The sequence below is a fragment of the Bubalus kerabau genome, chromosome 19 (genome assembly GCF_029407905.1).
Source record: "Bubalus kerabau isolate K-KA32 ecotype Philippines breed swamp buffalo chromosome 19, PCC_UOA_SB_1v2, whole genome shotgun sequence".
NCBI lineage: Eukaryota > Metazoa > Chordata > Mammalia > Artiodactyla > Bovidae > Bubalus > Bubalus kerabau.
This window is the reverse complement of record NC_073642.1, coordinates 56,650,408-56,678,198: the sequence shown is the minus strand read 5'-3', so window position 1 is coordinate 56,678,198 and position 27,791 is coordinate 56,650,408. Positions and strand designations below refer to the sequence as shown.

At 51.1% G+C, this 27,791-nt stretch overlaps 1 protein-coding gene across 2 annotated transcripts; it reads left to right on the top strand.

Moving 5' to 3' along the window:
* The first annotated feature begins 78 nt into the window (after positions 1–78).
* GPR68 (G protein-coupled receptor 68) lies at positions 79–27,357 on the top strand. 2 transcript variants are annotated; one of them, XM_055555528.1, is made up of 3 exons: positions 79–212; positions 24,049–25,248; positions 26,508–27,357. In XM_055555528.1, the coding sequence occupies exons 2-3, from the start codon at positions 24,147–24,149 to the stop codon at positions 26,555–26,557; spliced, it is 1,152 nt and encodes a 383-aa protein (XP_055411503.1). In that variant the 5' UTR covers positions 79–212; positions 24,049–24,146; the 3' UTR covers positions 26,558–27,357. The 2 variants fall into 2 exon arrangements, with proteins under 2 accessions (XP_055411503.1, XP_055411504.1); XM_055555529.1 differs by having other exon boundaries at positions 24,049–27,357.
* The last annotated feature ends 434 nt before the right edge of the window (positions 27,358–27,791 follow it).

Here is a 27,791-nt window from a genome sequence, read left to right as displayed (position 1 = left end):
CCCGACGGGGGCGAGAGGAGGGGCTGGGGGAGGGGCATAGGGGCACGCTGTGGCTCCAAATTCGAGGAGGAGGAGAGTCTGGCCGGGAAGCAGGACGCCGGCTTCCCGCGACCACCCCCATCAGCAGCCGCCGACGCAGTGTCCACCCCGCTGGCGGCGCGCCGACTGTAAGAGGGACGCGGGTGACTGCCCCCCGGCCTCTCGCAGCGCAGGTACGTGCCCCCATCCCAGGAGCCCTTCCTCTCCTCGCCACCGCGGTGGGGTCGCCGGCTCGCGTGCGGGCAGCGGCCGCCCAGGGTTCCCGGCATCCAGCTCCGCGCCGCCCCCCGCGCGGCCCGCGAGCGCGCGGAGAGGGTGGGGGGCAACCGGGCCCCAAGTGCGCGCGGGGAGCCCAAGAGCGGGGGCCCGGCGGGTGCGTGACGGCGGCGGGCAGGCGCGGCAGCTGCGAGGCTGCCGGGCAGGATATCTCCGCCTGCGGTTGCCGCCACTCCCTGGGCTAGCTCCGTGGCCACCTGGTAATTACCGCCCTCCCCGGCCGCCTCCCCCTCCCCCCGAAAAAAAAAGTCAGACAGCTAACCCTTTTCCTTCTAGAGCTGGAAGGCACAGGTGATTCACAAAGGCTTTCCTTGCCTTGCCCCAAATCTACGCGCGGTTCCTCTTCCGCGATGGGCAGCTCCATCAAGCATAGGGCGGGATAGGGGCCAGAATAAGCCCCCCTGCCACCGAGGAAGGGGAAAACCTTCCCGCGATTGGCCGAATAAATGCCAGGTGGCTGGTTGACCTGGGCCCCGGTCTGCAGTGAAGCCGGCCCAGTTAGTCCTGGAGCTGGAGAACCGCGCAGTACGCGGGAAGGCTCTCTGGGGTTTAGCGGTGGACCGAGGAGAGAGCACTGACTTGGAGCCAGAGGCTGTGTGGCTTTGGGAAGGTCACTTGCTGTGGCTGGGCCTCTGTAAACTGGAGATGACTACTAGCTGCCACTTCACAGAAGGGTTGTGAGGACAAAAAAAGATACGGGAATGGTTTAAAATTCTGCAAAGCTGAGATGATATGGTTAGGGTTTGGCTTCACCCCCCACGCTCACCAACGCACATGAGTTTCCAGAAGAAGGAAGGAGAGAAGAGAATTCCTGAGCCTAACAGAGGAAGCAGGGCTGGAGCAGTGTGGATGCTTTAGACTGTACAGATGAGAATTATCTGCCCACAAGAGCCTAGTTTCAGAACGAGACATTGTGAGTTCAAATCTGGGCTCTTCCACTTAGAGCTCTTACCTTGGACAAGTCACATACCCTCCTTTTAAGCCTCAGTAGCACCATCTGTGAAATGGGTACGATAATAGAGTATCCTTCCTAGAGCATGAGATCATGCAGGTAAGGATCCTGCCTTGAAAGCTTTGCAGTCCTCCCTAAATGTTAGCTCTGAGTATTCTTCTTCTTCTTCTTTTTAAATATTTATTTATTTATTTGGCTGCATCAGGTCTTAGTTGTGGCCCTTGAGATCTTCCTTGGGGCATGCAGGTTTCTCTCTGGTTGTGGTGCGTGGACTCTAGCATGCACCGGCTCAATAGTTGCAGCATGTGGGATCTTAATTCCCTGACCAAGAGTCAAACCCATATCCCCTGCATTGATTGGAAGGTAGATTCTTAACCACTGGACCACTAGGAAGTATTCTTGTATACTCTGAGTATTCTTGTTATTACTATTATATTGCACCCTTCTGGGTACAGCACACATTGTAGAGAAAGAAGACTCATCTAACAGCAAATAAAGAGTGGAAAACAGTTTCATCCTTCCTATCGGGCTGGTCTCAAACAAGATACCTTGGCTCTCTGAGCCTTAGTGTTGTTGTTCAGTCTCTCAGTCGTGTCCGACTCTTTGCAGCCCCATGCACTGCAGCACCAGGCTTCCCTGTCCTTCACTATCTCCTACAGCTCACTGAAACTCATGTACATCGAGTTGGTGATGCCGTCCAACCATCTCATCTTCTGTCGTCCCTTTCTCCTCCTGCCCTAAGTCTTTCACAGCATCAGGGTCTTTTCACCTCAGTCTTTCCCTGAGTCAGCTCTTTGCATCAGGTGGCCAGACTATTGGAGCTTCAGCTTCAGCATCAATCCTTCCAGTGAATATTCAGGGTTGATTTCCTTTAGGATCGACTGGTTTGATCTCCTTGCTGTCCAAGGGACACTCAAGAGTCTTCTCCAGCACCACAGTTCAAAAGCATCAGTTTCTCCTCAGCCTTCTTTATGGTCCAACTCTCACATCCGTACATGACTACTGGAAAAACCACAGCTTTGACTATAGGACCTCTGTTGGCAAACTGAGCCTTAGTATCTAATGGGAAAAATGGAGATTATTATGCCCACCTCACACACTAAAAAGCCCTTTCATGATTTGCAGGGGGAAAAAAAAGACGTGTTCCATTGATGTTTTGTTACATCAAAAACCACTTCAAAAGATAGTGGCTTAAAATAACTCACCTGTTTTGCTCACGAATCTGCAATTTGGTCACAGCTTGGTGGGTATAGCTTATCTCTACTCTTTGCAACATCAGCTGAGATGGCCCAGCTGGGGATAGAGGGTCTTCTTCCAAAAATCACACACTTGTATGGTAAACTAGTTGATCCTGGCTGTCAGCTGGGTCTGTTGCCCAGGGTCTAGGTTCCTCTCAGTGGGCCTCTCTGAGCCTACTTGGGTTTTCTCACAGCATGGCACCTAGGTTTCAAGAGCTACTATCCCAAGAGACAGGAAGAGGGAGCCCCCAGTCTCTTTAGACTTGAACTCAGAAGCTGATACAGTGTGGCTTCTGGATCATTTTATTGGTCACTAGTCACAGAGCCCACCTAGATTCAAGGGGAGGGGACTGACATATCTCTCCATAAGAAGAATATCACATAATTTCTAACCGTCTTGAGTCTACCACAACTTGAAAGTCTTTCCTTTGTTTTGTTGTTTTTTCTGAGTGCCATGGTGACAAATTAATTAATCTTTGCAGAAGACATAGGCTTCTCCTAGGAGAAGACCAGCAGGGATACAACCATCCATGGCTAGGGCCTTATCCCAGAGCCCATTTGGTCAGGATCAGTTTCTCTGGATCTGATTCTGGGCTGAGGGAGCAGGCATGCTGCATGGCAGCTTCTCTAGAGTCTGTTTCCCTGGAACCTCTGAGGCTTCAGTCATCAGCTCTGCCAACCCCATGCCCTTAAAACAAGAGGAAGAAGCCAGAGAGAGAGTCATTTGAATTCAGAAAACTAGATTTTAGCAGGTGGCTCTGGCTGACTGTAAGGAGCATCTTTGTAGCTCTTGCTCTCTAGAGAAGTCTGTTTCTCAAGAGGGTTGCTGCCTGGGTGTTTGGAGTGATTGTTGTCAGACATTATTAGGTTATTAATTGATGGGTTGGAGCACTCTGGGGCTAAAGGCAGGAAGCTGGTGGGAGAGGCAGGTGCGGGGAGGGTTGTCATGGCAACCTTGTGGCCTGTGGTTTGTGCTCTGGCCTCAGAACGGGAAGGATGGCCCAGACAGCTCAAACCTTCTCAGACAGACCACAGATTCTCCAAAGAGAGACCAGAGTCTGTCTTTCGGGTTTCTGTTGTAATGCATTTCACACACCAACCCACACACACGCCCCAGGAGTCAAAACCAACCTTCCTGCTGCCCCATCCCATATCCTGACTGCCTTCCCCAGTTTGCTAGCTCCTAACTTCAGTTTTAGCCACGCTGGTCTTCCAGGCGGACTGCAGAAAGAAACGGAGTTTAGATTCATTCAAACGTTCAACACATTTTTGTTCTGCCTTTTGGACTTCCCTGGTGGCTCAGACAGTAAAGCATCTGCCTACAATGCGGAGACCCGGGCTCAATCCCTGGGTTGGGAAGATCCCCTGGAGAAGGAAGTGGCTACCCACTCAGGTATTCTCACCTGGAAAATCCCATGGATGGAGGAGCCTGGTAGGCTACAGACCGTGGAGTAGCAAAGAGTTGGACACAGCTGAGCAACTTCACTTTCTTTTCTTTATTTTGGACCAAACCACCTCCTCTCCGATAGAAAACAAAATAGACCCAGCTCCTCCCTTTTCACGGAGCTTGCTGTCTGGAGGGAGAGATGGGCATAAGACATAGTCATACAAATTCCCATGCACTGCCTGGGGAATTATTAAAATACAATTAATTCAAACCTTGACTTGAATCCCAGCGCTGCCCATTGCCAGCCGGGTGATCCTAGGTCTCTTCAGTGGGATAGTAATAATTTCCTGGCAGGGTTGCTGTGCGGCGTTATCAAGGCACCTTATGGAAGCAGTGCCTTGCACGTTGTGGTAAGTTCAGAGCACGTAACCACCCACACCAGTGCCCTTGTCCCGTGTCCATTTATCATTCAGATCTCACAGGCCACCTTCTGTCTGTATGAGGAGCTCTGGTCCTAGCTCCCTGGCAGCCAGAGTGATCAAACACCCAGGCATCTCCACTCCAAAGGGCAAGCTGGCCAGGGAGGGATGAAAAGAACCCAAGGAAGGCTCTGGTTAATGCCGTGGGATGGGATGGGGATGGAGGTTTGCTCATCCCGTGGGTGTCAGGGAGGGCTATGTGGAGGAAGTGGCATTTGAGTCACCCTTAAAACAGCGGTTCTCAAATTGGTGTGTGTCAGGAAAACCCAAGGGAATTGCTCAAAGTGCAGCTTCTTGGGGCGGGGTCAGGGGGGCTTCCCTGGTGGCTCAGTGGTAAAGAACCTGCTTGCCAATGCAGGTGGGGAAGATCCCCTACAGCAGGAAATGGCAACCCACTCCAGTATTCTTGGCTGGGAAACCCCATGGACAGAGGAGCCTGGTGGGCTACAGTTCATGGAGTCACAAAGAGTCAGACGAGACTTAGTGACATTTGAGAAGTGCTGCTCACAGGGCCTTAGGTACAACATGGGGGTTGTTGTAGACAGAATAATGGCCCCCAAATGATGTTCAGTTCCTGGTCCCTGAAGTCCGTGAATATGTTACTTTACATGGTAAAAGGACATTAAGGCAGCAGGTGGAGTTAAGGTTGCTAATCAGCTGACCTTCAGATAGGGAGATTTTCCTGGATTATCTAGGTGGGCCCAGTGCGATCACAGGGTCCTTAATAGGAAGAGGGGGCTGGGGGGGCAGAGAAGGAGATGTGAAGATGGGAGCAGAGGTCAGTGTGGTGCGATGACAGTGGACTCAGCCTGCCACTGCTGGCTTTGAAAGCGGAAGGGGGCACAGGCCAAGGGATGCCAGAAGCCTTTAGAAGCTGGAAAAGGCAAGGAAGTGGGTTTTCCCCCATACCCTCCAGGAGAAAGGCAGGCCTGCTGACACTTGGATTTTAGCCCAGCGAGACCCACTTTTTTTTTTTTTTTTTTTGGACCACACCTCGCAATATGTGGGACCTTAGTTCCCCTGCATTTTCCAAGCACGAAGTCTTGGAAAATGGACCACTGGACCACCAGGAAAGTCCCAACTTTTTTTATTTTTTGAATAATTTTATTTATGTCTTTTTGGCTGTGCTGGGCCTTCAGTTGCTGTGCGGGCCACTCTCCAGTTGTGGTGTGGGGGCTTCTTATTGCAGTAGCTTCTCTTGTTGCAGAGCATGGGCTCTAGAGTGCTCGGGCTTCAGTAGTTGTGGCTCCTGGGCTCTAGAGTTTAGTAGCTGTGGCTCATGGGCTTAGTGGCTCCAAGATATGTGGGATTCTCCCAGACTAGGGATCAAACTGATGTCTCCTGCAGGCAGATTCTTCACCACTGAGCCAACAGGGAAGCCCTCTTTATTTTTTTTAAGACCCACTTTTGACCACCAGACTGTAAGAAACGTGTGTTGTCTTAAGCTAAGTTTGTGGTAATTTGTTTCAGCAGCAACAGGAAGCTAGTCTAGAGCCCTGTCTTTGGAGTCAAACCACTCTGTGTTTAGCCTGCTGTGTGACCCTGGGCAAGATGCTGGCCCCCTCTGAGTCTCAGTTGCCTTGCCTATCGAAGAGAGTTGAGGTGAAGCTTAAAACGGGAGACATTTGGAAGGCACTCAGCACGTGCTCCCAAAATGGCACTTCCTGTGCTCCCTGATCCTGAGTTGCTCCCGCCTCTTTTCTGACCCCATGAGGGAGGGCAGCAGAGCCAGGCACTACGGGAGGTTCTCTCCTTGTCCTTCTCTTGGTCCTTGAAGCCATCCTAATTCATACCTGGCCACTTGGAACTTGCAGCAGTGTGAAGCCTTGCATCAGCTCCTCTGATGTAGGTGTGTGCTGCAGTGTGAGGCTGGGAAGGCCAAGACCAGTTTTCAGTGCACAAGTCATCCCTGCAGTCAAACAGCAGATATCTCATGATAGAGAGTTCTTCTGTTTTTTGGAGCCCTTGGGGAGCCTCCAAGACCTTCACCCCAACTAGCCCCATATCAGTAGGGTACCTGTGGGGAATACGGTACACATTATGACAAGCATCCTACCAGGCTGGCCTGCCCATCCTTCACCCTCTCTAGAGAGACTCAGATGGAGGGGCAGGACCTTCCAGCTCGAGGGAGTGGGGCCATCGCCATCACCACCACCATTCTCATCATCACTGCATCCTCACTACCATTGACCTACTAAGTGCCAGGCACTTGCTGGACCTCATCTTTGATTCTCACAAGTGCCAGCTGGTCATCCAGGAATGGAGTTTCTCAAGGTCACATAGTCAGACAGTAGCAGCACGGGGACTTAACCTCCACAGTCTGGCCCAGAGTTTCTGTTCTTAACTGCTCCGTGTTGCTGGGAGCCAGCGTGAGGAACTCCGCCCATGGCAAAGGTCATGAGGAAGGAGGCTCGGCATACGCAAAGGCAGGATGGAGCCTCAGGAGTCCCCCTGGAAATTCTTGAGCATCAACCCCCCAAAACCAGAGTCTGTCTACTTTACTGCTTTGTGTTCTCACCTACACCTCTGACTTTACGGGGGCTGTCCCCCACCACCATCTCTCTCCTGAATAGGTTCTTCGGGCCACATGTGATTGTTCAGAGCCTCCCAACCGTGAGAGGCATGAGATGTTCTAAACTGTCTAAATACAGATTCTTTTGAGCAGTTAAAAGATTGCTTAGAAATTGTATTGGTGAAGGGTTTTTCACTTGTTGGGCCAATGTTTGCTGCTAAGTTTCCATATCCCTTACCTATTGTGTCCCTGGCAGTGTATTGATTAATATAATTGGTGTATAGGAATGTAAGTAGTAGCTTTAATGTTTGTAACCTTGGACCCTTGAGTTAGTTTTTTTTCTTGTTATAGCCCACCACACTTTTGCCCTGTAGGAATGCAACTTTATCTAATGTTTTTGGAGGATGGCGCCTGACTAATCACCTTTAGAGAAAAATAAGTTTTCTGAAGAAACGGTCTTAAAATGTTAACAGGCCTCTGGGCCAGAAGATGATGCAAATCACCTAAACTTTTGCATATGATAAGTTTACAGGAAGAAAGCCTGGCTTACTTCATGACTCGACCCCTTCCCCCATTATCTCTCACCTTCTGCCTGAATTATTCAGCCTCTTTTCTCCACTAAATTTTCTCACTGAGCTATCCTTATTCTATTACTCTTTATATCCTTAATTAACGTTTAATTAAGCAATTGTTTCCTGGTCCTCACCGACACCATCCCCGCTTCGAATTCCCTGGATCCACCGGGGCTGGACCCCGGCACTGTGTGACTGTCATGTGCTGGAGGAACTTGCATTCTGTCACCAGCTCAGGGCCCACTCCAGAACCCTCCCTCTGATGACTCCCCAGCTGTCTGGACCTCTAGGGGGTCGGCAGTAGATGCCCAAAGGCCTTGTGGTCTGGGGCCCTGTGGCCCTCTTGGTGACCTCTAGAGCAGCCCAGGAAAGTCCACCAGCCCTTCCAAGCCTCTAGGTTCATGAAGCAGGTGTTTATGCTGAGGACACAATAGGGATGCCCAGGGCTTATCCTGGGTATCCCTGGTGACTCAGATGGTAAAGAATCCATCTGCAATGCGGGAAACCTGGGCTTGATCCCTGGCTTGGGAAGATCCCTTGGAGGAGGGCATGACAACCCACTCCAGTATTCTTGCCTGGAGAATCCCCATGGACAGAGGAGCCTGGCGGGCTACAATCCCTGGGGTCACAAAGAGTCGAACACGACTGAGCGACTAAGCACAGCACAGCACGGGGCTCATCCAGGTTTCCAGGGCTGTCATCCCAGTGGGTCTACAGTGCTTCATGACTGCTCTCATGGGGCTGGAAGAGCAGAATGAGCAAATGATTTCAGGTGACAGGCCCAATTTCGGCCCTTATGTCTTTCTAGGCAGGAAAGAGCCACAGAGGCAGCCCTAGCATCCCAGAGGACTCAGGCATTCTCACCCCTCACCAGATGCCCGCCTCTCATCAGTGGCAGCTCTGACATTCTGCCCACTTTGGGCTTAAGGAGAGAAGTCTGAATGGGGAGAGGTGGTCTTCTCCTGAGGTTGTATTTTAATCACAAGCTCACTGCATTTACTTGGTTGTAGGTTTACTTGGAGAAGTTGCAGGGGGACTGAGGTTACGATGGAGTCTGTAGGATGCATCAGGCCACTGCTTGGTGCTTGATGTCATTGTGGTTTCTAGTCCTTCCTTCCTGTTTTATATTTAAAAAACATCAGCACCAAAGTAGAATACACACAGGTTCTTTTTTGTCTTCCTGAGCGGCCATTTCACAGAGGATCTGGGCTCCCTGATCTGAAGTCAGTGTCATCTCTCCATCTGCAGTTCCAAAGGCCCAATAGGAAGGGAGGTGGGGGGGGGGGTCCCTGGCAAAAGCGGGGTACCCACTGCCATCAATGGTCCTGCAGGTATGGATGCTGATGGTATAGACAGCCTGTGTGTGTGCATCCTGTTAAGCTGGGCCACCCTGTAAAGAGTCAGGGGTGCTCTCTTTGCTGGGTGTGCCCTGGGGGCAGCCAGACTTTCACCCTTAGGTCAATCCTGCACTCCTTCCCCACCTGTCCTTTCATATGGCATCAGGAAGAGCCCACAGACTTCTCCACTCTGTGTCCACACACACTGCTGCTCTGTGACAAGGCTTCTGCTGTACTGGACAGAGGAGGAGCATTTGCTTGGAGGCCCAGGCCCCACTGAGGGGCATTTTTGCTGGGCCCCCTACCAGTACAGCCTCCCAGCAGGACTGTACCAGTTCACTTCCTAGAGAAGATGAAATCACAAATCACCCAACAAAATAGAGAATGCACATCCTCAGTGCCCCCCGACGCCCCCCACCCATAGTGGACATTGGTTTTCTGGCTCCAGCAATGTTCTTGCAATCAGCTTCCAAGGAGACACCATGGAGAGAGGAGGTTAAACTGAAACAGCACAGCAGACCATTCGGAGAATCATGGCTCTATCACTTAGTAAGACGTATCTAGAGCCTTTGCCCCTTTGGGCCTGAGTTTCCCCATCTGTAAAGGGAAGAGACTGGGCTAGGTCACCTCCATGGATCCTGTTAGCTCTGCTGGGCTGAGGGAGTTCAGGAAATGGTCTTGAGAGCCAGAAGACCCCATGAAGCCAGAGCCCCATGCTTGCTCCCTGCTCAGGGCCACGCTGTTTAAAAACATGAATGTTCGAGACTTCCCTGGTGGACCAGTAGATAAAACTCTGGGCCCTCAATGCAGGGTTGTTTTTCAGTTGCTAAGTCATGTCCAACTCTTTGTGATCCCATGGACTGCAGCACACCTGCAGACTTCCCTGTCCTTCACTAATCTCCCGAAGTCTGCTCAAACTCATGTCCATTGAGTCGGTGATGCCATCCAACCATCTCATCCTCTGTCGTCCCCTTTTCCTCCTGCCCTCAATCTTTCCAAGCATCAGGGTCTTTTCCAGTGAGTCAGGGCCCGGGTTCAATCCCTAGTCAGGGCACTGGACTCTGCATGCCACAACTAAATATCCCACATGCCACCATGAAGACTGAAGATCTTGAATGCTGCAGCTAAGATCTGAAGTGAAGTGCTAGTTGCTTAGTCATGTCAGACTCTTTGGGACCCCATGGACTGTAGCCCGCCAGGCTCCTCTGTCCGTGGAATTCTCCAGGCAAGAATACTGGAGTGAGTAGCCATTCCCTTCTCCAGGGATCTTCCCGACCCAGGGATCGAACCCTGGTCTCCTGCACTGCAGGTAGATTCTTTACCATCTGAGCCACCAGGGAAGCCTAGCACAGCCAAATAAATAAATATCAAAAACAAAACATTGATGTCCACCTTACTCACAACCCAGAGGCTTCCTCCAATGCCCTCCTTCTGTTGCTCTGCAGAACAAGTTACCCACCCCTCCCCCACCCCCCTCGCTCCCACCTCAGTGCTTCTCCTCCTCACTGTCCCCTGGAACCACCCAGAGAGCTTTTAAAAACACTGAGGCTGGTACCTCACCTCCAGAAAATATGATTTAATTCATCTGGGGTGGGGCCCGGGCAGTGGTGTTATTTGTTATAAGCTGCCCAGTTTTTTGCTCATGTAGTTGTGCCCCACTGACCCAGATGCTGGCTACTGTAGGGTGACAGCCTGGGGGTGGAGTGGAAACAGTCAGCTTCCTCCGCCGTGTCTGCTGTCCTCTCTCTCTTGTGTCTGTGGTGGTTGTTTCATCGTTCCATCCTGTCCGACTCTTTGCGACCCCATGGACTGTAGCCCACCAGGCTCCTCTGTCCATGGGATTTTCCGGGCAAGAATACTGGAGTGGGTTGCCATTTCCTCCTCCAAGGGATCTTCCCAACCCAGGGATTGAAGCCCAGTCTCCTGCGTTGGAAGGTAGGTCTGTGATACTTTCTAGTTATCTGAGCGTCAGCCTGTCTGGCTCAAGTCAAGACCTCTGGCTCAGGGGTTCAGCATCCTGAATCTCCTGGTGTCTTGCAGGTGCTCAAAGGTGGGTACAATTAGCACACCGGGCTCCTCCTGAATCCCCCCAAGTCCTTGGGGTCCCTGCCCCTAATGGAGGCTTTAGCATTCTCGGCAAGGTCGCCCACTATGTCTGGGGTGTATGGAAGGCAGGCTCAGGGCGCCTGTCCCGCCGCCTTCATCCTGTGGTGGGCGAGCTTTCCTCACAGCCACCCAGCCTGACACCAGCTCTGAGTTCACATGATCCTGCCTCAGCTCGGGAATGGGCAGAGCCTCCCGCTGGGATTTTCGAGACTGAGCTAGGGGGCGTGGCCTGTCGGGGGCGTGGCCTTCGGGAAATCGCTGGAGGGGGAGCTTGGGTCCTGGCTGCGGGGTCCTTCCTCAGCACGCGCCGGAGGAAGCCGGCTGGTGGAGGTTTGACCGCTGGGCTCCGGCGGGACCGCAGAGTCTGAGAGGACCCAGATCTCCCGAGGCTGCGGCTCCCTGCCTCGCTGTCTGCTCCTCCCCACCTGGCAGCAGCGAGACCGTCCCCTTCCTAGGGTCTGGAGCCTGGGCAGACAGGGGTGGGATCCTGACAGAAGAGCAGGTCAGAAAATCGATTTATCAGCTCACGACCCTTAGAAAAACAAAATAGAGTAGAAATGATCCGAGTGCATCACAAGTGTTAAGGTAAGTACTGCTCTGGGTCCATGTGTCTCTGGTGTCTCTATGTGTCAAGTGCATTCCTTGCTGTGATTTATGATGGAAAGAGCTCAAAGGCAGCGGGTTGGTGCCCAGTGGTCTGGGCTCTGGATTCAGATCCACCCAACTTACTGTATGGACGTGAGCAACTAGCTTAGCCTCTCTGGGCTTCAGGTTCTGTGAAATAGGTTCACAGCGCCAGCCCCACCGACTCACTGTGCCTTTGTGAGCTCCCGATGGAATTGAATGTTGAAACAGTGACGAGGGCTTTAGAAGTGAGGTTGTCTCCTTGCTTTTGCTGGAGTGAGGCTATTTAGGGAAAAGCTGGGGACTAAGGGGAAAATGCAGTCTGATTCTACTCCTGTCCCAGAAGGCGACTTCAACGACCTCTGAAAAGGGCACTTTTAGGAAGTGTTTAAAGCGTGTGGAAGTTTGACCAGCCAAAGGGAAGGGAAGCTGGGCATGCAGGAAATCCCCCAGCTCGCTGTGCTGGTGGGTCCCTGAGCAGAGCTGCCCAGCCCATGAGTGACTGTGTGTGTGCCATCAAGCCACCACTCAGAAGAGACGGGTGACAGATTCGACCGCTGTTTAGGCACCAGCTCAGCACTTTTGGCCTGGAACGCGCATGGGGCTCCCAGCTCGAGTCAGAGGCCCTTCCTGCCTTTGGGGATTTAACTGCTCTTGGATGTTCAAGTCCTTGGAGGCCTCTATGCTGATGGGCATTTGTCTGAAGGTTTGCTCTTAGGTGTTGGGTTGCTTCACACGTAGTGTCTCAGTTTCTTGTTGTTCTTTAGTCACTAAGAGGTATTTGATTCTTTTGTGACCCCATGGACTGTAGCCCGCCAGGTTCCTCTGTCCGTGGGATTTCCCAGGCAAGAATACTGGAGTGGGGTGCCATTTCCTTCTCCAGGGACTCTTCCCAACCCAGGAATCGAACCTACATTGGCAGGCGGGGTTTTTTTGTTTTTAACCACTGAGCCACCAGGGAAGCCCCTCAGTTTCTTAGCTGAATGGTAACATGAGGCAGACACAGCGGCTCTGTGTTTTGATTCTTTGTCCCAATCCCCTCCTCCACCTTGGGGATCCAAGCCTTGGTCACACAGTAGGTTCTTTTCCTTGAGTGGTGAGAAGATGGTTGGCATGCCAGGTGCGGTGGGGGTTGGGGAGGGTGGTGGGGGTGGAGCTGGCCCAGGCCCAAGCCTGTTGGCCTCCTGGTGGCATCTGGGGGAACTGGAGCCTGGCAAAGCCTGGAAGTGGGGGGTGGTTGCTCTGTAACAACTGTGATGATCAGAAAGTGTGGTGTAAAGGAAAGTGTGGACCAATCTGAGCTCAAAACCTGGCTTGCATCATTTGTTGTTGTTGTTTAGTTGCTAAGCTGAGTTCGACTCTTTGCCACCCCATGGACTATAGCCCACCAGGCTCCTCTGTCCATGGCATTTTCCAGGCAAGAATCCTGGAGTGGGTTGCCATTTCCTCCTCCAGGGTATTTTCCCACCCCAGGGATTGAATCTGCATGTCCTGCATTGCAGGTGGATTCTTTACCTCTGAGCCACCAGGGAAGCCCTGGCTTACATCACATAATTATTGCTGAAAGCTCAACTTCTGTATACACTGGTGCTGAATTGAATCTTGGAGACAGAGTTTTGGATGAAGTAGAAAAGGAGAAAGGGCTTCCCTGGTGGCTCAGACAGTAAGTCATCTGCCTGCAATGCAAGAGACCTGGGTTCGATTCCTGAGACAGGAAGATCCCCTGGAGAAGGCAATGGCGATCCACTCCAGTATTCTTGCCTGAAAAATCCCACGGTTAGAGGAGCCTGGCGGGCTACAGTCCATGGGGTCACAAAGAGTTAGACACGACTGAGTGACTACCACAACACACAAACGGATAACTGTATTACTCTGCCAAAGAGGGTCACTGGGGGCTCTCACCTTGAAAAACTATGTGTCGCAGCCCCAGAGGATTTGATGAAGGGTTTTTCATTAGTGGTTCAAGGGTGAGGTCTCTGATAAGATTAGGTATGAGCAGGGCCTGTTGTCATTGTTCATTCATTCAGTCGCTCAGTTGTGTCCGACTCTCTGCAACACCATGAACTGCAACACGCCAGGCTTTCCTGTCCTGCACCATCTCCCAGAGTTTACTCAAACTCATGTCCATTGAGCCGGTGATGCCTTCCAACCGTCTCATCCTCTGTTGTCCCCTTCTTCTCCTGCCTTCACTCCCTTAACTTCATCTCGGGTGGTCAGTCTCCTATTGATGAGCTTCTCTCCTCCCGTATAATCTTGCCTCAGGTGGTTTCTCAGCTGCCCCTCTCTTGATTAGCAACTGTTCAAATATGCCCTTCGGACCTAAGGGAAGATCATGGAGGCTGGAGGCTGGCCTACAAGAAAGAGGGAGACAAAAAAAGGCTTTCGTGCCTGCAAGCTCTGCAGGGCCCCACATGGATTTAGAATCTTGAGCAGCCTCAGTTTTTTCATCTGGAAAATGGGTGCTGGTGAGAGAGAGAATGAATGTGCAGCAATGTTCCTGGCATGTGGAGGGCTCTTCCCTAGCATGGCCTGGTCCATCTGTCCCAGCCACATGTTCCTATTTACAGAACACCATGCACCCACTGTGCCTTTGATTTTGGGGAGCAGGCTTTCTGTGGAGTACAGGTAGAGAGGGGACACTCCTGGCAAAATGCAATTTCCATGGAGGGGTACCTTTCCTTTGGGAGTGGCAGAAGGGAGAGCTGGCTGTGATGAGGCCTGGGTGACAAAGCAGGATCCTCTGCAACCAGCTCAGGTCACTTAAACAGATGCCACAGCCTGAAGAGGAGGCCATAATGATTCCTCCCTCTCACTTTTCTGTTTCCGTTAATGAGTTAATGATATTTCCATCGTCCGTCCCAGCACCTGACCTCAAAACCCTCTACCCATCCATCCATGCACCCACCCATCTCTCCACCCATTTACTCACCCATCTGTCCATCTACCCCCTTATCCTTCTATTTACCCATCTTATTCATCCACCTACTCCTCTGTCCATCCACCCAACCCACCTACCTCTCCGTGCATCCATCCATTTTAACAAATAATATGAGGACCAAGCACTGAGATACATCTCAGATTTGTCCCTGACTGTCCTCAGCTCCTTCTAATTAGTCAGCAGTTCCTGTTCCAGGGAGAAGCTAATTCTGACTCCATGATGGAACTGTTTCTTTGACTTGCTTTTCATTGCTTTTGTTATTATCATCATACATAATGGCCTGCCTCAGAGGACCCTGTCCCTCTGCCTGACTGTGAGTGCCTTTGCAGCTCACAGATAATCTGACCTTGCCCACCTGTGAAGGCTGCAGGAAAGAAGAGATTGACACACCCCTTCCCGGAGATGTTTTGCAAGACTGAAGACCCATTTTTTTTTACTTTCTTACTGTCTCTCCCTCTCTATTCTGCCTTCTGACTTGAGTTCCTCAGCCCTTCTCTCTCTGGTTCTATAAAAAAAAAACTGGCATCCATGCCCCGACTAGATGGTTGTTTAGAGACATTAGTCTGCCATCTTCTCAGTCAGCCAGATCTCTGAATAAAGTCGTCCTCCTTGTCTCTACACCTCATCTCCAATTTATTGGCCTGTCGTGCGGCGAGCAGAGCCAGTATGGACTCGGTAACATTTCTGTAACTTCTTGTTGTCCCCTCTCTGGTCACACCCTCCTCACATTCAGTTCCTTACAGGTGCTTGCTCTCTCTCTATCTGGCCTTTGGCCTGTTGAATGTATTGTTTCCACAGGCAGAAACTCCTTTCTTCCCTGGCTGCCCCTCTCTCTTCTCCTGAACTTAGACTATCATGCTGCTTAGAAAGGCTTTTCTGGCTAAGTCACCTCCTATGAACTCAGAACTTAATGTCTTGTACTCTCCCTAGGAGCTAATCCTCTCTTTTCTTCTCCCATCTCCCATAAGACTAAAAGCAATGTGAGCTACCCCAGGGGCCAGTGTCTAGTGCGGTGCCTTCCATATAATAGACACTCAGTAAGTATCTGCTGTGGTCGGTGAGTGGATGGATGATTGGAGAGCCATTGAAGGCTTTGAAGCAGGAGTGATTGGCTTAGATTTGTGTTTTAGAAGATGGCTTTGACGATGGTGAGATGAAGACAGGGAATCCCACAGGAGACCATGCATTGATTCTGGGGAGGAAGGCTTGACCAAGCCAATCTGGGGCACTGGGGAGGGAGCTAAAGAGTAGGAGACGGATGTGGGAAATATTTAAGATTTGGAAACAGTAGAACTGAGTAATTGAGTGGATGCTGTGGATGAAGATAAAGATCAACCAACCCACACAGCCATCCAACACAAGAGACTGGGCAGGTGGAGATGCTACCTCCAAGAACAGACTGGTAGGGGAAACAGAGGGAGCAGGGCAGCCTCACTGAGCATGCCCTGTGTGGCAGGAGGAAGCTGGTTCTGTAAGACTTCCCCCCTGGGGTGGGGAGGACATATGGGAGTCATCATTGTTGGGGGTTCGAAACCATGGAGGAGGTGCAGAGTGTGTGTGTGTGTGTGTGTGTGTGTGTGTGTGTGTGTGTATGTAGTGAAAAGAACAAGTCAGCTTTAAATGTGAGTGGGAGGGATGCCCCCAGCTCCCGCCACACATGACCCTGAGTGGTGCTGACTTGTTCCTGCCTTTCAAGATCAGAGGCTTCCTGAGGGTGGGAGCCATTTCTTCTTCTTTATCTCTAAGTCCCCCATGTCCAGTCTGGGGCCGTGAACTGATGCTCCAGAGATACTTGTGGAATGAAACCAGGAGGTACCAGGGACAAGCCACTGTATCCCTCTGGGCCTCAGTTTCCTCATCCCTAAAATGGGGGGACAGGAGGGCAGATGTGAAATGCTGTGTCAACTGTGGGAGATCTGGCAAATACCAAGTGTGAGTACCAAAGAGACGCACTCACTTGTCTTGAGAGCCTGAGTCAGGCTGCTGACCTCCCAAGGGCTGCATCCTGGTTCTGCCCATCGAGTTCTGCTGGGTCTTAAGTTCCCCTTCCAGCTGTTCTGTCCTTTGACCTGGGAACTCATGGATGACACTCGGCCAGGAGTGAAACCCCAGAGCCTCTAGACCTGTGGATGCTTTGCTTCTCGGAGTGTGGTCCATGGCCCTGCAGCACCAGCATCATCTGGTGGGTGGTTGCAGGTTCTCGAGCCCTGCCTCTGACCCACTGAGTCAGGAACTATGAAGGTGGGGCTCTGATCTGTTTCAACAAATCCTCCAGGTGACTCAGGCGCACCTAAGTTTAAGAACGACTTCTCTAGAATCCCCCCAAACCTCTTTTGGCTCCAAAGTGGACATAGGAGGTGCTTTCACTTAAGCATCATCTGTTTCTTCTTTGCTCTGCAGACTTGAATATTTCTGACTTTGGTTGCCAGAAGTTGCTTGTTGTTGTCCTAGGAAATAGGAACTTATCAATGCTCACCCCAGCCTGTCCCACACATGCATACACTCACCACCTGCAAACAGTAGGCTTCAGCCAGGTGACTCTCAACAAATTCCTGAGACCAGACAGGACGTGTTTTCACTTGGTTTCTTTTGCCCATTTTTGTGGGTGCCTGGGAGCCTGTGCTGATAAATGAATTTTTATCTTCCTGAGGGTAATTTTGTGTGGACTGTGGAGAACCTCAGATAAATTCAGAGACATGGACGTCCCGGGCTGGTGTCCCTGGGGACCGCTCAGGGACTTCCTCACGTTTGAGCCACATGAACCATTTGGACCCTCAGGTGTGGGCCTGGGATTCAGGGACAGCAGAGCTGGCAAGAAGAGGAGGAGTGAGGCCAAATTTTGACTCATGGGACTGTGCAAGGTTCAGAGGTCACAGTCCTCAGCTTCCCCTTCGCCCCAAATCTCGCCATGAAAACATATAAACCAAAACACGAAAAGCAAAAAACAAGAAAATATCCCTGCACTGTCGGTGGGAATGTAAAATGGTGTAGCCACTGTGGAAAAACAGAATGCAGTTCCTCAAAAAATTAAAAATAGAACTACCATATGATCCAGTGTTTCCACTTCTGGATCTATACCCAAAAAAACTGAAAGCAGGGACTCAAGTAGTATACCCATGTTTAGTTCAGTTCAGTCGCTCAGTCGTGGCCGACTCTTTGCGACCCCATGAATCGCAGCACGCCAGGCCTCCCTGTCCATCACCAACTCCAGGAGCTCACCCAAACTCATGTGCATCGAGTTGGTGATGCCATCCAGCCATCTCATCCTCTGTGGTCCCCTTCTCCTCCTGCCCCCAATCCCTCCCAGCATCAGTCTTTTCCATTGAGTCAAATCTTCGCATGAGGTGGCCAGAGTATTGGAGTTTCAGCTTTAGCATCAGTCCTTCCAATGAACACCCAGGACTGGTCTTCTTTAGGATGGACTGGTTGGATCTGCTTGCAGTCCAAGGGACTCTCAAGAGTCTTCTCCAGTACCACAGTTCAAAAGCATCAATTCTTCGGCACTCAGCTTTCTTTACAGTCCAACTCTCACATCCATACATAACCACTGGAAAAACCATAGCCTTGACTAGATGGACCTTTGTTGGCAAAGTAATATATCTGCTTTTCAATATGCTGTCTAAGTTAGTCATAACTTTCCTTCCAAGGAGTAAGCGTCTTTTAATTTCATGGCTGCAATCACCATCTGCTGTGATTTTGGAGCCCCCAAAAATAAAGTCTGACACTGTTTCCACTGTTTCCCCATCTATTTGCCATGAAGTGATGGGACCAGATGCCATGATCCTAGTTTTCTGAATGTTGAGCTTTAAGCCAACTTTTTCACTCTCCACTTTCACTTTCATCAAGAGGCTTTTTAGTTCCTCTTCACTTTCTGCCATAAGGGTGGTGTCATCTGCATATCTGAGGTTATTGATATTTCTCCCGGCAATCTTGATTCCAGCTTGTGCTTCTTCCAGCCGAGCGTTTCTCATGATGTACTCTGCATAGAAGTTAAGTAAGCAGGGTGACAATATACAGCCTTGACGTACTCCTTTTCCTATTTGAAACCAGTCTGTCGTTCCATGTCCAGTTCTAACTGTTGCTTCCTGACCTGACATGCTCAGAGCAGCGCTATTCATGATTGCCAGAAGGTAGAAGTCACCCAAATGTCCATTGACAAATGGAAAAATAAAATGCAGTATATATGTATGATGGACTATTATTATGCCTTAAAAAGGAAGGAGCTTCTGATAACATTCTACAACATGGATGCACCTTGAGGACATGATGCTAAGTGAAATAAGACACAAAAAGACAAATGCTATATCACTCAGCTTACTGTCTGAGCCACCAGGGAAGTACATAAGGTATCTAGAGTGGTCAAATTCACAGAGGCAGACAGTGGACTGGTGTTTGCCATGGACTGGTATTTGCCATGGCCTGGGTGAATGGAGGATGGGGAGTTAGTTTTTAGTGGGAACAGATTTTCAGCTGGGGAAACTGAAAAAGTTCTGGAGGTGGATGGTGGTTATGGTTGCATGACAGTTTAAGTGTACTTAATTACCACTGAATTGTACATTAAAAATGTTAAGAAGGTAAATTTTATATTATGTATGAAAGTGAAAGTATTAGTCACTCAGTGATGTCCAACTCTTTGCCACCCATGGTCTGTAGCCCTACAGGCTCCTCTGTTCATGGAATTCTCCAGGCAAGAATACTGGAGTGGGTAGCCATTCGCTTCTCCAGGGATCTTCCCCATCCAGGGGATTGAGCCTCGGTCTCCTGCATTGCAGACAGGTTCTTTACTGTCTGAGCCACCAGGGAAGCTCCCGTCATGTATATTAAACCACAACTGAAAATGGCACCAAGAAGCACCTCCCTCCACCACCATCACTGAAACCCAGGCCTATATCCTGGAAAGGTTGGAGAGGTGGGCCCTCCCGGAGTCCTCATCTTCAGAGACTGAGAGCTTGGGGCCAAGGCCAGGTGGGGACTGGTTGTGGCGGGGAGGTGGGGCTTAGAACAAGAAAACCTGGATTCTAATGCCCATACTTCCTTCGTCAGGCTGGCTTTGGGCTCGTCACTTCCCCTTTTGAACCTCAGTTTCCTCATCTGTAAGGTGGGGAGGTGGCACCCACTTATTCATTCCAGAAGTCCTCAGGAGCGCCTGTGATGTACCAGGCACTGTTCAAGGTACACACGGCCCTCTTGGAATTTATTGAATTGGCCATAAAGTTCATTCGGGTGTTTTTGTACCATCTTATGGAAAAAACCAAATGAACTTTTTAGCCAACCAAATACATCCTCATGGAGGAGACAGATCAGCAACAAGCAGACAAGTAAACAAACAAATCTCAGATACTGATGGAAACTCTGCAGAGCCGGCACATAGGAAGGAGTGATGGTGCTGGGGGAGGGGGCCAGTCCAGTGGGATGGTCAGGGAGGGCCTCACAAAGGGAACCAGCCCTGCCCTGGAGGCGGAGGGGAGGGGTTGGCAGGGGGCGGCACTCCTGGAGCAAATGGAGCAAGGCCAGGTGACCAGGGCACAGAAAGCTGGCCAACATGTTGGTGGCAGGAAGGTAGGAGGAGCTGGGGTCGGGTCACATTGGGCCTTGTAGGAGTTTGGGGGTTTTTCTGGGGGTGTGATAACTCGCTGTGAAACTGTCTCAGTGGGTTTTAAACAAGGAAGAGGAGGATGCGGTTTGGATTTTGGAAAGATCACTGTGGCTGCCCTGGGGAATAATGGTCAGGGAAAAATGAGAACGCTGGGATTTGGCTTCCCTCGTAGCTCAGCTGGTAAAGAATCTGCCTTTAATGCGGGAGACCTGGGTTCTATTCCTGGGTCAGGAAGATCCCCTGGAGAAGGGAAAGGCTACCCACTCCAGTATTCTTGATCTTCCCTGGTGGCTCAGACAGTAAAGAATCCACCTTCAATGCAGGAGACCTGGGTTCGATCCCTGGGTTGGGAAGATCCCCTGGAGGAGGGCATGGCAACCCATTCCAGTGTTCTTGCCTGGAGAGTCCCCAAGAACAGTGAAGCCTGGTGGGCTACAGTCCATGGGATTGCAAATAGTCAAGCACGACTAAGCACAGGAGTGGGGGTGGCTTGGCCATGGGGAGAGCCACAGGGAATCCAGGTAAGAGGGTGCAGCTTTGGGTTGGACCCATCTCTCACCTGTTTTAGAGACTCATGAAAGCCACGGGACCCTTTTCCAGGAAAAATGCACATACTTAAATATTTACAAGATGGAGCATGTGATTTCAGGGGAACCCCTCAAGTTTACCATGAGCCCCAGGACTGGAACTGCTGGGCTGGGATATCTCTGGGACCCTCCCTAGCAGGCTCTGTCAGTTTTCAGGCTGAGCCCTGGCTCCAGTGCCCACAGGGTCAGTTAGGAGCCCACAGGAGGGAGGGTGATGAGACATTGTCAATTGTGGCAGGGGTTTCCCTCCTGGTCCATGAGTCCCAGCTTGACTATGTATGGTGAAGAGAGAGCAAAGGGCAAGACTGATCTGCTAAAACTACAACTTAATGCAGACTCCGTTCACTTGGAATTTGCAGCCATATAGACCATACATTCTCAGAGGGTGGGGTGAAAATAATCTTAGATATAATAATACAGTGATTTGGCACCCTCCAGAAGGCCATGGTGCATAAACAGATATTCTATACATCTAAGGATATTAACATTCCATGGGGGCAGGTGATTAGGAAAAAAAAAAAAATGTCTATAAAATCTCCTTGGGAGGATGATTATGAACAAGGTTGATTTAGACACAGTGAGGTTTTTCATCTGAGCCAGGAGTCTTAAATCGATAGAACTGCTCAGGCTTTTCATTTTGGTATATTAATCTAAAAGGAAAAGTGAAAGTCGCTCCGTCATCATGTCTGACTCTTTGTGACCGCATGGACTCTACAGTCCAAGGAATTCTTCAGGCCAGACTACTGGAATGGGTAGCCTTCTTCCCAGGGGATCTTCCCAACCCAGGGATTGAACCCAGGTCTCCCACATTGCAGGCAGATTCTTTACCAGCTGAGCCACCAGGGAAGCCCAATCTGTAAGGTAGGCCTACAGCAAAAATTTTTTATTCTCTCTTGTTCAAATGCATTTGTATATGTAGCAACAGGATTTTCTTTTATCCTCTTTTTTAACTCTTTGGTTTTTGGGTTGCCCTGGGTCTTAGTTGCTGTGCTCGGGCTTTCTCTAGTTGCAGCAAGCGGGGGCTGCTCTTCATTGCGGTGCATGGGCTTCTCACCGCGGTGACTTCTCTCGTTGTGGAGAATGGGCTCTAGGGCGCAGGCTCAGTAGTTGTGGCGCAAGGGCTTGGTTGCCCTGCAGCCTGTGGGATCGTCCCAGACATAGATTGAACTCGTGCCCCATGCATTGGCAGGCAGTTTCTCAACCACTGGACCACTAGGGAAGCCCAGCAATAGCACTTTCTTAATTAAATTCTCAACAATATGAACTTTTCACTACTGCAAGTCAGACTATCATCTTTTATTCTGCTTCTTTGCCTCTGGAGAAAGAATGGCATGCCATTTGACATATTTTATGTGGCCCTGATTCTGGGATTTCTTTGGAAGGAATGATGCTAAAGCTGAAACTGCACTACTTTGGCCACCTCATGCAAAGGGCTGACTCATTGGAAAAGACTCTGATGCTGGGAGGGATTGGGGGCAGGAGGAGAAGGGGACGACAGAGGATGAGATGGCTGGATGACATCACTGACTCGATGGATGTGAGTCTCAGTGAACTCTGGGAGTTGGTGATGGACAGGGAGGCCTGGCGTGCTGCGATTCATGGGGTCACAGTCGGACATGACTGAGCTACTGAATTGAACTGAACTGATATTGACCCTGAGGGCAAGTGTCTTTATCCCCATTTTATAGATGAGGAAACTGAAGCTGAGGAAGGGTAAAGACTTGCACAGCCTGTGAGCTGCTGACCCTCGCCTGGTGCTCATGTCTCGGTGCCTTGTGCCCTGTACTGGGTTCCTGATTCCGTGGAGGAGAAATATCAGTGCTCTGTGGGAAGCTTGGCCTGTTTTCTTGCCAGAGCACAGTAGTTCAGTTCAGTTGCTCAGTTGTGTCCAACTCTTTGTGACCCCATGGACTGCAGTACTCCAGGCTTCCCTGTCCATCACCAACTCTCAGAGCTTGCTCAAACTCATGTCCCTCGCATCGGTGATGCCATCCAAACATCTCATCCTCTGTCGTTCTGTTCTCTTCCTGCCTTCAATCTTTCCTAGCATCAGGGTCTTTTCCAATGAGTCAGTTCTTCACATCAGGTGACCAAAGTATTGGAGCTTCAGCTTTAGCATCAGTCCTTCCTATGACTCTTCAGGACTGATTTCCTTTCAGATTGACTGGTTTGATCTCCCTGCAGTCCAAGGGACTCTCAAGAGTCTCCTCCAACACCACAGTTCAAAAGCCTCAATTCTTCAGCTCTCAGCTGTCTTTTTGACTCAACTCTCACAACCATACATGACTACTGGAAAAACCACAGCTTTGACTAGACTGACCTTTGTCAGAAAGTAGTGTCTCTGCTTTTTAATATGCTGTCTAGGCTGGTCATAGCTTTTCTTCCAAGGAGCCAGCGTCTTTTCATTTCATGGCTGCTGTCACTATCTGTAGTAATTTGGGAGCCCAAGAAAATAAAGTCTGTCACTGCCCAGCAGGATGTGAACAAAGTTGGGTCTCTTTTGTGCCGTCTGAAGAAGCTCCCAGGACAGGCTGTGGCCTCAGTGTTGACTGATCTGGTAAATTCCTGTGAGCAAGAAGGAAAAATGTGGATGGTGCTGAATGTTGGCAGAAGAGAGTGTCTGGGGCCCGTGCTGTTTTGTGGGTTGAATTTGATCTTTACCTTGGAGAGCCAGCTCGGGATGGGAGATGGGATGGTGTTCACAAGAGCTCCAGGCCTTGCTTGCTGGACTGAGGGACCAGGAAAATAAATAAGGGACAGGAGGCCAGGGAAGGGGATGGGGAGACAGAAATCGCATGTCGGTGTCTTGGTCTGTGCATTCTGTATATTCAGTGCAGTTGAGTTGGAGTTCGTGGGCTGGGTCATTTTCTAAATTTTGAGGCACTACACCAATATGAAAGGCACAAGCACGACCACTCGACTGCCTTCTGCTCTGCAATGAGCGATGGATTCAGCGACATGAATGAGCTGTCAGCTTGAGTTTCTTTTTTCTCTGCCTGGCTAATGCTTGTTCTGTCACCATTATTTAAGCTCAAGTAGGATGACTGTTATTTCAAGCACTGTCTAGGTTATACTGTCCTAAGGTTTACTCTTTATCTGCATATGATGCCCAAATAGCTCCTCATTAAACAAAGTATGTGTTGTGTTTTGCTTTGCACAGAAATGACAATATCGCCTATCTTAAAGAGAAGTAGGAAAAAAAATGCTTGAATGGAATTTGGATGAATGTGTCCTTTTCAGAACAAGCAAAAAATATCAAAAGAATTGATGTTAAAACTGTGTGCATCAAGATAATCATTAGGGAAAAAAATTAAGTGAGGCACTTAGAGCAATGCCTGGCACATGGTAGGTGGTATATAAATGTTAGCTTCTATTATCCTAAGCCTTTCTGCCTTTGACTTTTAGGGGCTTACGCATCACCAGTGAGGCCAAGCCTTCACTGCAGCTTGAACCACATCCTAGAAATAAGATGGCCACAGAGAGACTGGCGTATTCCTGAGCATATGGGGGGTGAGGCCCCAGCAGGCCCGAAGATGGGGAACGTCACGGCAGACAACGCCTCGATGAACTGTGACATTGACCACACCATCCACCAGACGCTGGCCCCGGTGGTCTACGTCATGGTGCTGGTGGTGGGCTTTCCGGCCAACTGCCTGTCCCTCTACTACGGCTACCTGCAGATCAAGGCCCGGAACGAGCTGGGCGTGTACCTGTGCAACCTGACGGTGGCCGACCTCTTCTACATCTGCTCCCTCCCCTTCTGGCTGCAGTACGTGCTGCAGCACGACCACTGGTCCCATGACGACCTGTCCTGCCAGGTGTGCGGGATCCTGCTCTATGAGAACATCTACATCAGCGTGGGCTTCCTCTGCTGCATCTCCATCGACCGCTACCTGGCCGTGGCCCACCCCTTCCGCTTCCACCAGTTCCGCACCTTGAAGGCCGCCATGGGCGTCAGTGCGCTCATCTGGGCCAAGGAGCTGCTGACCAGCATCTACTTCCTCATGCACGAGGAGGTGGTGGAAGACGCCGACCGGCACCGCGTCTGCTTCGAGCATTATCCGCTCCAGCCGCGCCAGCGCGGCATCAACTACTACCGCTTCCTGGTGGGCTTCCTCTTCCCCATCTGCCTGCTGCTGGCCTCCTACCGGGGCATCCTGCGGGCCGTGCGCCGCAGCCACGGGACCCAGAAGAGCCGCAAGGACCAGATCCAGCGGCTAGTGCTCAGCACCGTGGTCATCTTCCTGGCCTGCTTCCTGCCCTACCACGCGCTGCTGCTGGTGCGCAGTCTCTGGGAGTCCAGCTGCGACTTCGCCAAGGGCATCTTCAATGCCTACCACTTCTCCCTGCTCCTCACCAGCTTCAACTGCGTGGCCGACCCCGTGCTCTACTGCTTCGTCAGCGAGACCACGCACAGGGACCTGGCCCGCCTCCGCGGGGCCTGCCTGGCCTTCCTCACCTGCGCCAGGACCGGCCGGGCCCGGGAGGCCTACCCGCTGGGTGCCCCCGAGGCCTCCGGGAAGAGCGAGGATCCCGAGGTCCTGACAAGGCTCCACCCGGCCTTCCAGACCCCCCACCCACCTGGAGTGGGAGGGTCCCCCCCAGGTGGGCTGTCCTAGCCGGGTCACCCCATCACCCACGTGCGGGACGAGGCGAGGCCTGAGCCTGCTCCATGGCTGCTGCCCTTTTGGCCAAGGCAGCTGCCTCTTGCTGCTGGAGGGGACGGTGGGTGGGGCCGTGGGCCCCTAGGTCTGGGCCATAACAGGACCTCTCTGGTTTCCAGGGAGCCTGGTGTGACTGCCAAGTCCAACAGGGCTGCTAGCTGAATGTGGGGATAAGCCCCGAAAGCATGTGGGGGGTCATCTGCCATCGGCTGGGCTGCTGGTGGGAAGAAGACTCACCTCCAGGAGGTTTTCAGAGAAGCTCGTGGGGGGACAGAGTGTGAGGACGTGGAGAGAGGGGCCTGGGAGAGGAGGCAGGTACCCAGGTGCTCACCTGCCGGGGCCTTCCAATGCCAGAGGTGACCCTTGTCCAAATGCACTGGTGTTACCTGAGAAGATGACGCAGGAAGGTGTGTTTCATCCTTACCACTTGAGCCCCACCCCGTGGAGGTTGGATGGGGAGAGGGAATGTGGGGAGGGGTTGAGGCCCTGAGAGTGTGTGTGGCAGGGACAGTGGGGGAAGGACAAGCAGAGGAGAGACCCCAGATCCAGGCAACTCACAGTTTTCACCGGCAGGGAGATTTGAGCGGATTCTCCAAGCCCCAGCTCTAATGCACAGCAAATCCTAGAGCTCCATGGGGCTCTGGCGGGTGATGTCTATGATCCTTTAAAGTCAGCACTGAAGTTCAAGTGTCAGGTCAGAGGCCTAAAGCAGTGTGTTCAACCGACAGATCCCTCCCAATTCAACTTCTGTTGCTATCTGCCCCCAAGTATACAAGACCCAGAAGTCTGGGGCTCTGTATGTGTATGTGTGCCCGTGGTTAAAATGCAGGGTCTCCGTGACTGCTCTGGTCCAAGACACTGAGGCTAACTAAGGTCATAGGACTGCTGATAGTGTTTGCCACATACACAGACGAGTGCCTGGCAGTCTTTGAGAAGAGCGTGACATTCACCCCAAGGTCTTAGATGCAGCAAAACAAATACAAGAGATGAATTCTCTGGCATCTTTCAGCCCAAAGGGTGGGGTGAAGCTCCACTGTGGTTTAAGTAGCCCCTGTGACAAAGAGAGGAAAAGACCCTGGGCTTGTCTTGCCTCCTTGGTCCTCCATCTCCACCCTTCTGCCCAAGTGTTCCCCCTCACCCACCTGGAGAGTGACGGGATGGCCCACTGGCTACATGTTGTCTCTTGTTCGGTCCTAGAAGACTGGTTACAGGGCTCATCTCTCCTGAAGCTTCCCACCCAGTCATGTTAAGCTTCTGCCTGGGGAATACACCAAGGACCAGAAGAGCGTCTTGCTACTCCAGGGACCTGCCCACCTTTCAGAAATGCTAGCCCTTTAGATTTCCTGGAGTGGACCGGCACCAGTTCTGACTTCCCTCAGAGACCTGGAATCTGAGCTCTTACAGCCAAGGATCTTGGTGGGCTCAAGCCTGGGGAGGGACCAGGGATGGGAAGATAGAAGCTGGTATCAGTGGGACATTTCTGGAATCTGCTGAAGAGGGACCACAGAGAACATCTTCAGTCTCTCCTTGTGTCTGTCTTACCCTCTCCCAGAGATAGATCCACCCCAAGTTTCTTAACCCTCTCTTCAGAGGCATCCAGAGGCCGATAGCCTAGGCTGGATGTGCCCTAAGGAAGTGGGATTCCAAGTCTATACTTGATTCTGACTGTGTGTAATCCCTGCCCCAGCTCCTTCTGTAGGTTCTTCCATAACCTGGGGAGGTTCTCTTCCCCTTCATAGAGGAGGAAGTGACCAGGTCTGAAGGTGGAAAAAATGAACATACAGCCAAGAAAAACCCAGGATCTTACAGAGGCAATGGCACTGGCTGAGGCCTCCATACCTCCTCATTTCAAATTCCCTCCTATTTTGATCTTAAACATGGGCATTCCCACTGGGATAAACTGGCATGAGCTGAAGGCAGTTTCATTTATTATCAAGAGTTGTATTTTTGTATTGTCCTTTCTTTTATGCCAAGTATACGTGTGTTGGACCATGCAGTGGATTTATGTAGCAAACTTGAGTCTGCAAATAAAGCAACCTAACCAGCCACAGTTGGAGTGTATTTCAGTTCATGTGGGGAGGGAGGGTCTTCCAACACCAGGGACATCTAGAGGGTCCATGAAGTACCCAACAGAGTCAGAAAGGTCCAGGGATTGACTTTCTCAGAAAAAGTTCAAACAGGTCAATTAGAGAATTTGCCCTCGATTACCCAGTAGTGGCCAGAAGGATGAAGACTTAAATGAAGGCTTTGTTCTCTAGAGATTCATGAAGTGTCCTAAACACTGCAGCACATTGTTGCAAATCCACTCTGGGACTTAGCTTGGTCACCCCTTGACTCTGGGGATGCAACTCAGCTTTGCGGTTTGGAGACTATCATTCCCTGTCCTTGGACACAGGACCCCCTTCTACTCCAGGTGGCCCTAGTGGTAAAGAATCTGCTTGCCAATTCAGGAGATGCAAGAGATGTGGATTCAACCCCTGGGTC

What these genes read in the sequence shown, in the direction of transcription:
- GPR68 (XM_055555528.1), top strand. Translation starts at nt 24,147, where the DNA reads ATGGGGGGTGAGGCCCCAGCAGGCCCGAAGATGGGGAACGTCACGGCA. An exon ending in AGTGGGAGGGTCCCCCCCAG is followed by an intron (nt 25,249 to 26,507) that starts GTGGGCTGTCCT and finishes CGGTCCTAGAAG; the next exon opens with ACTGGTTACAGGGCTCATCT.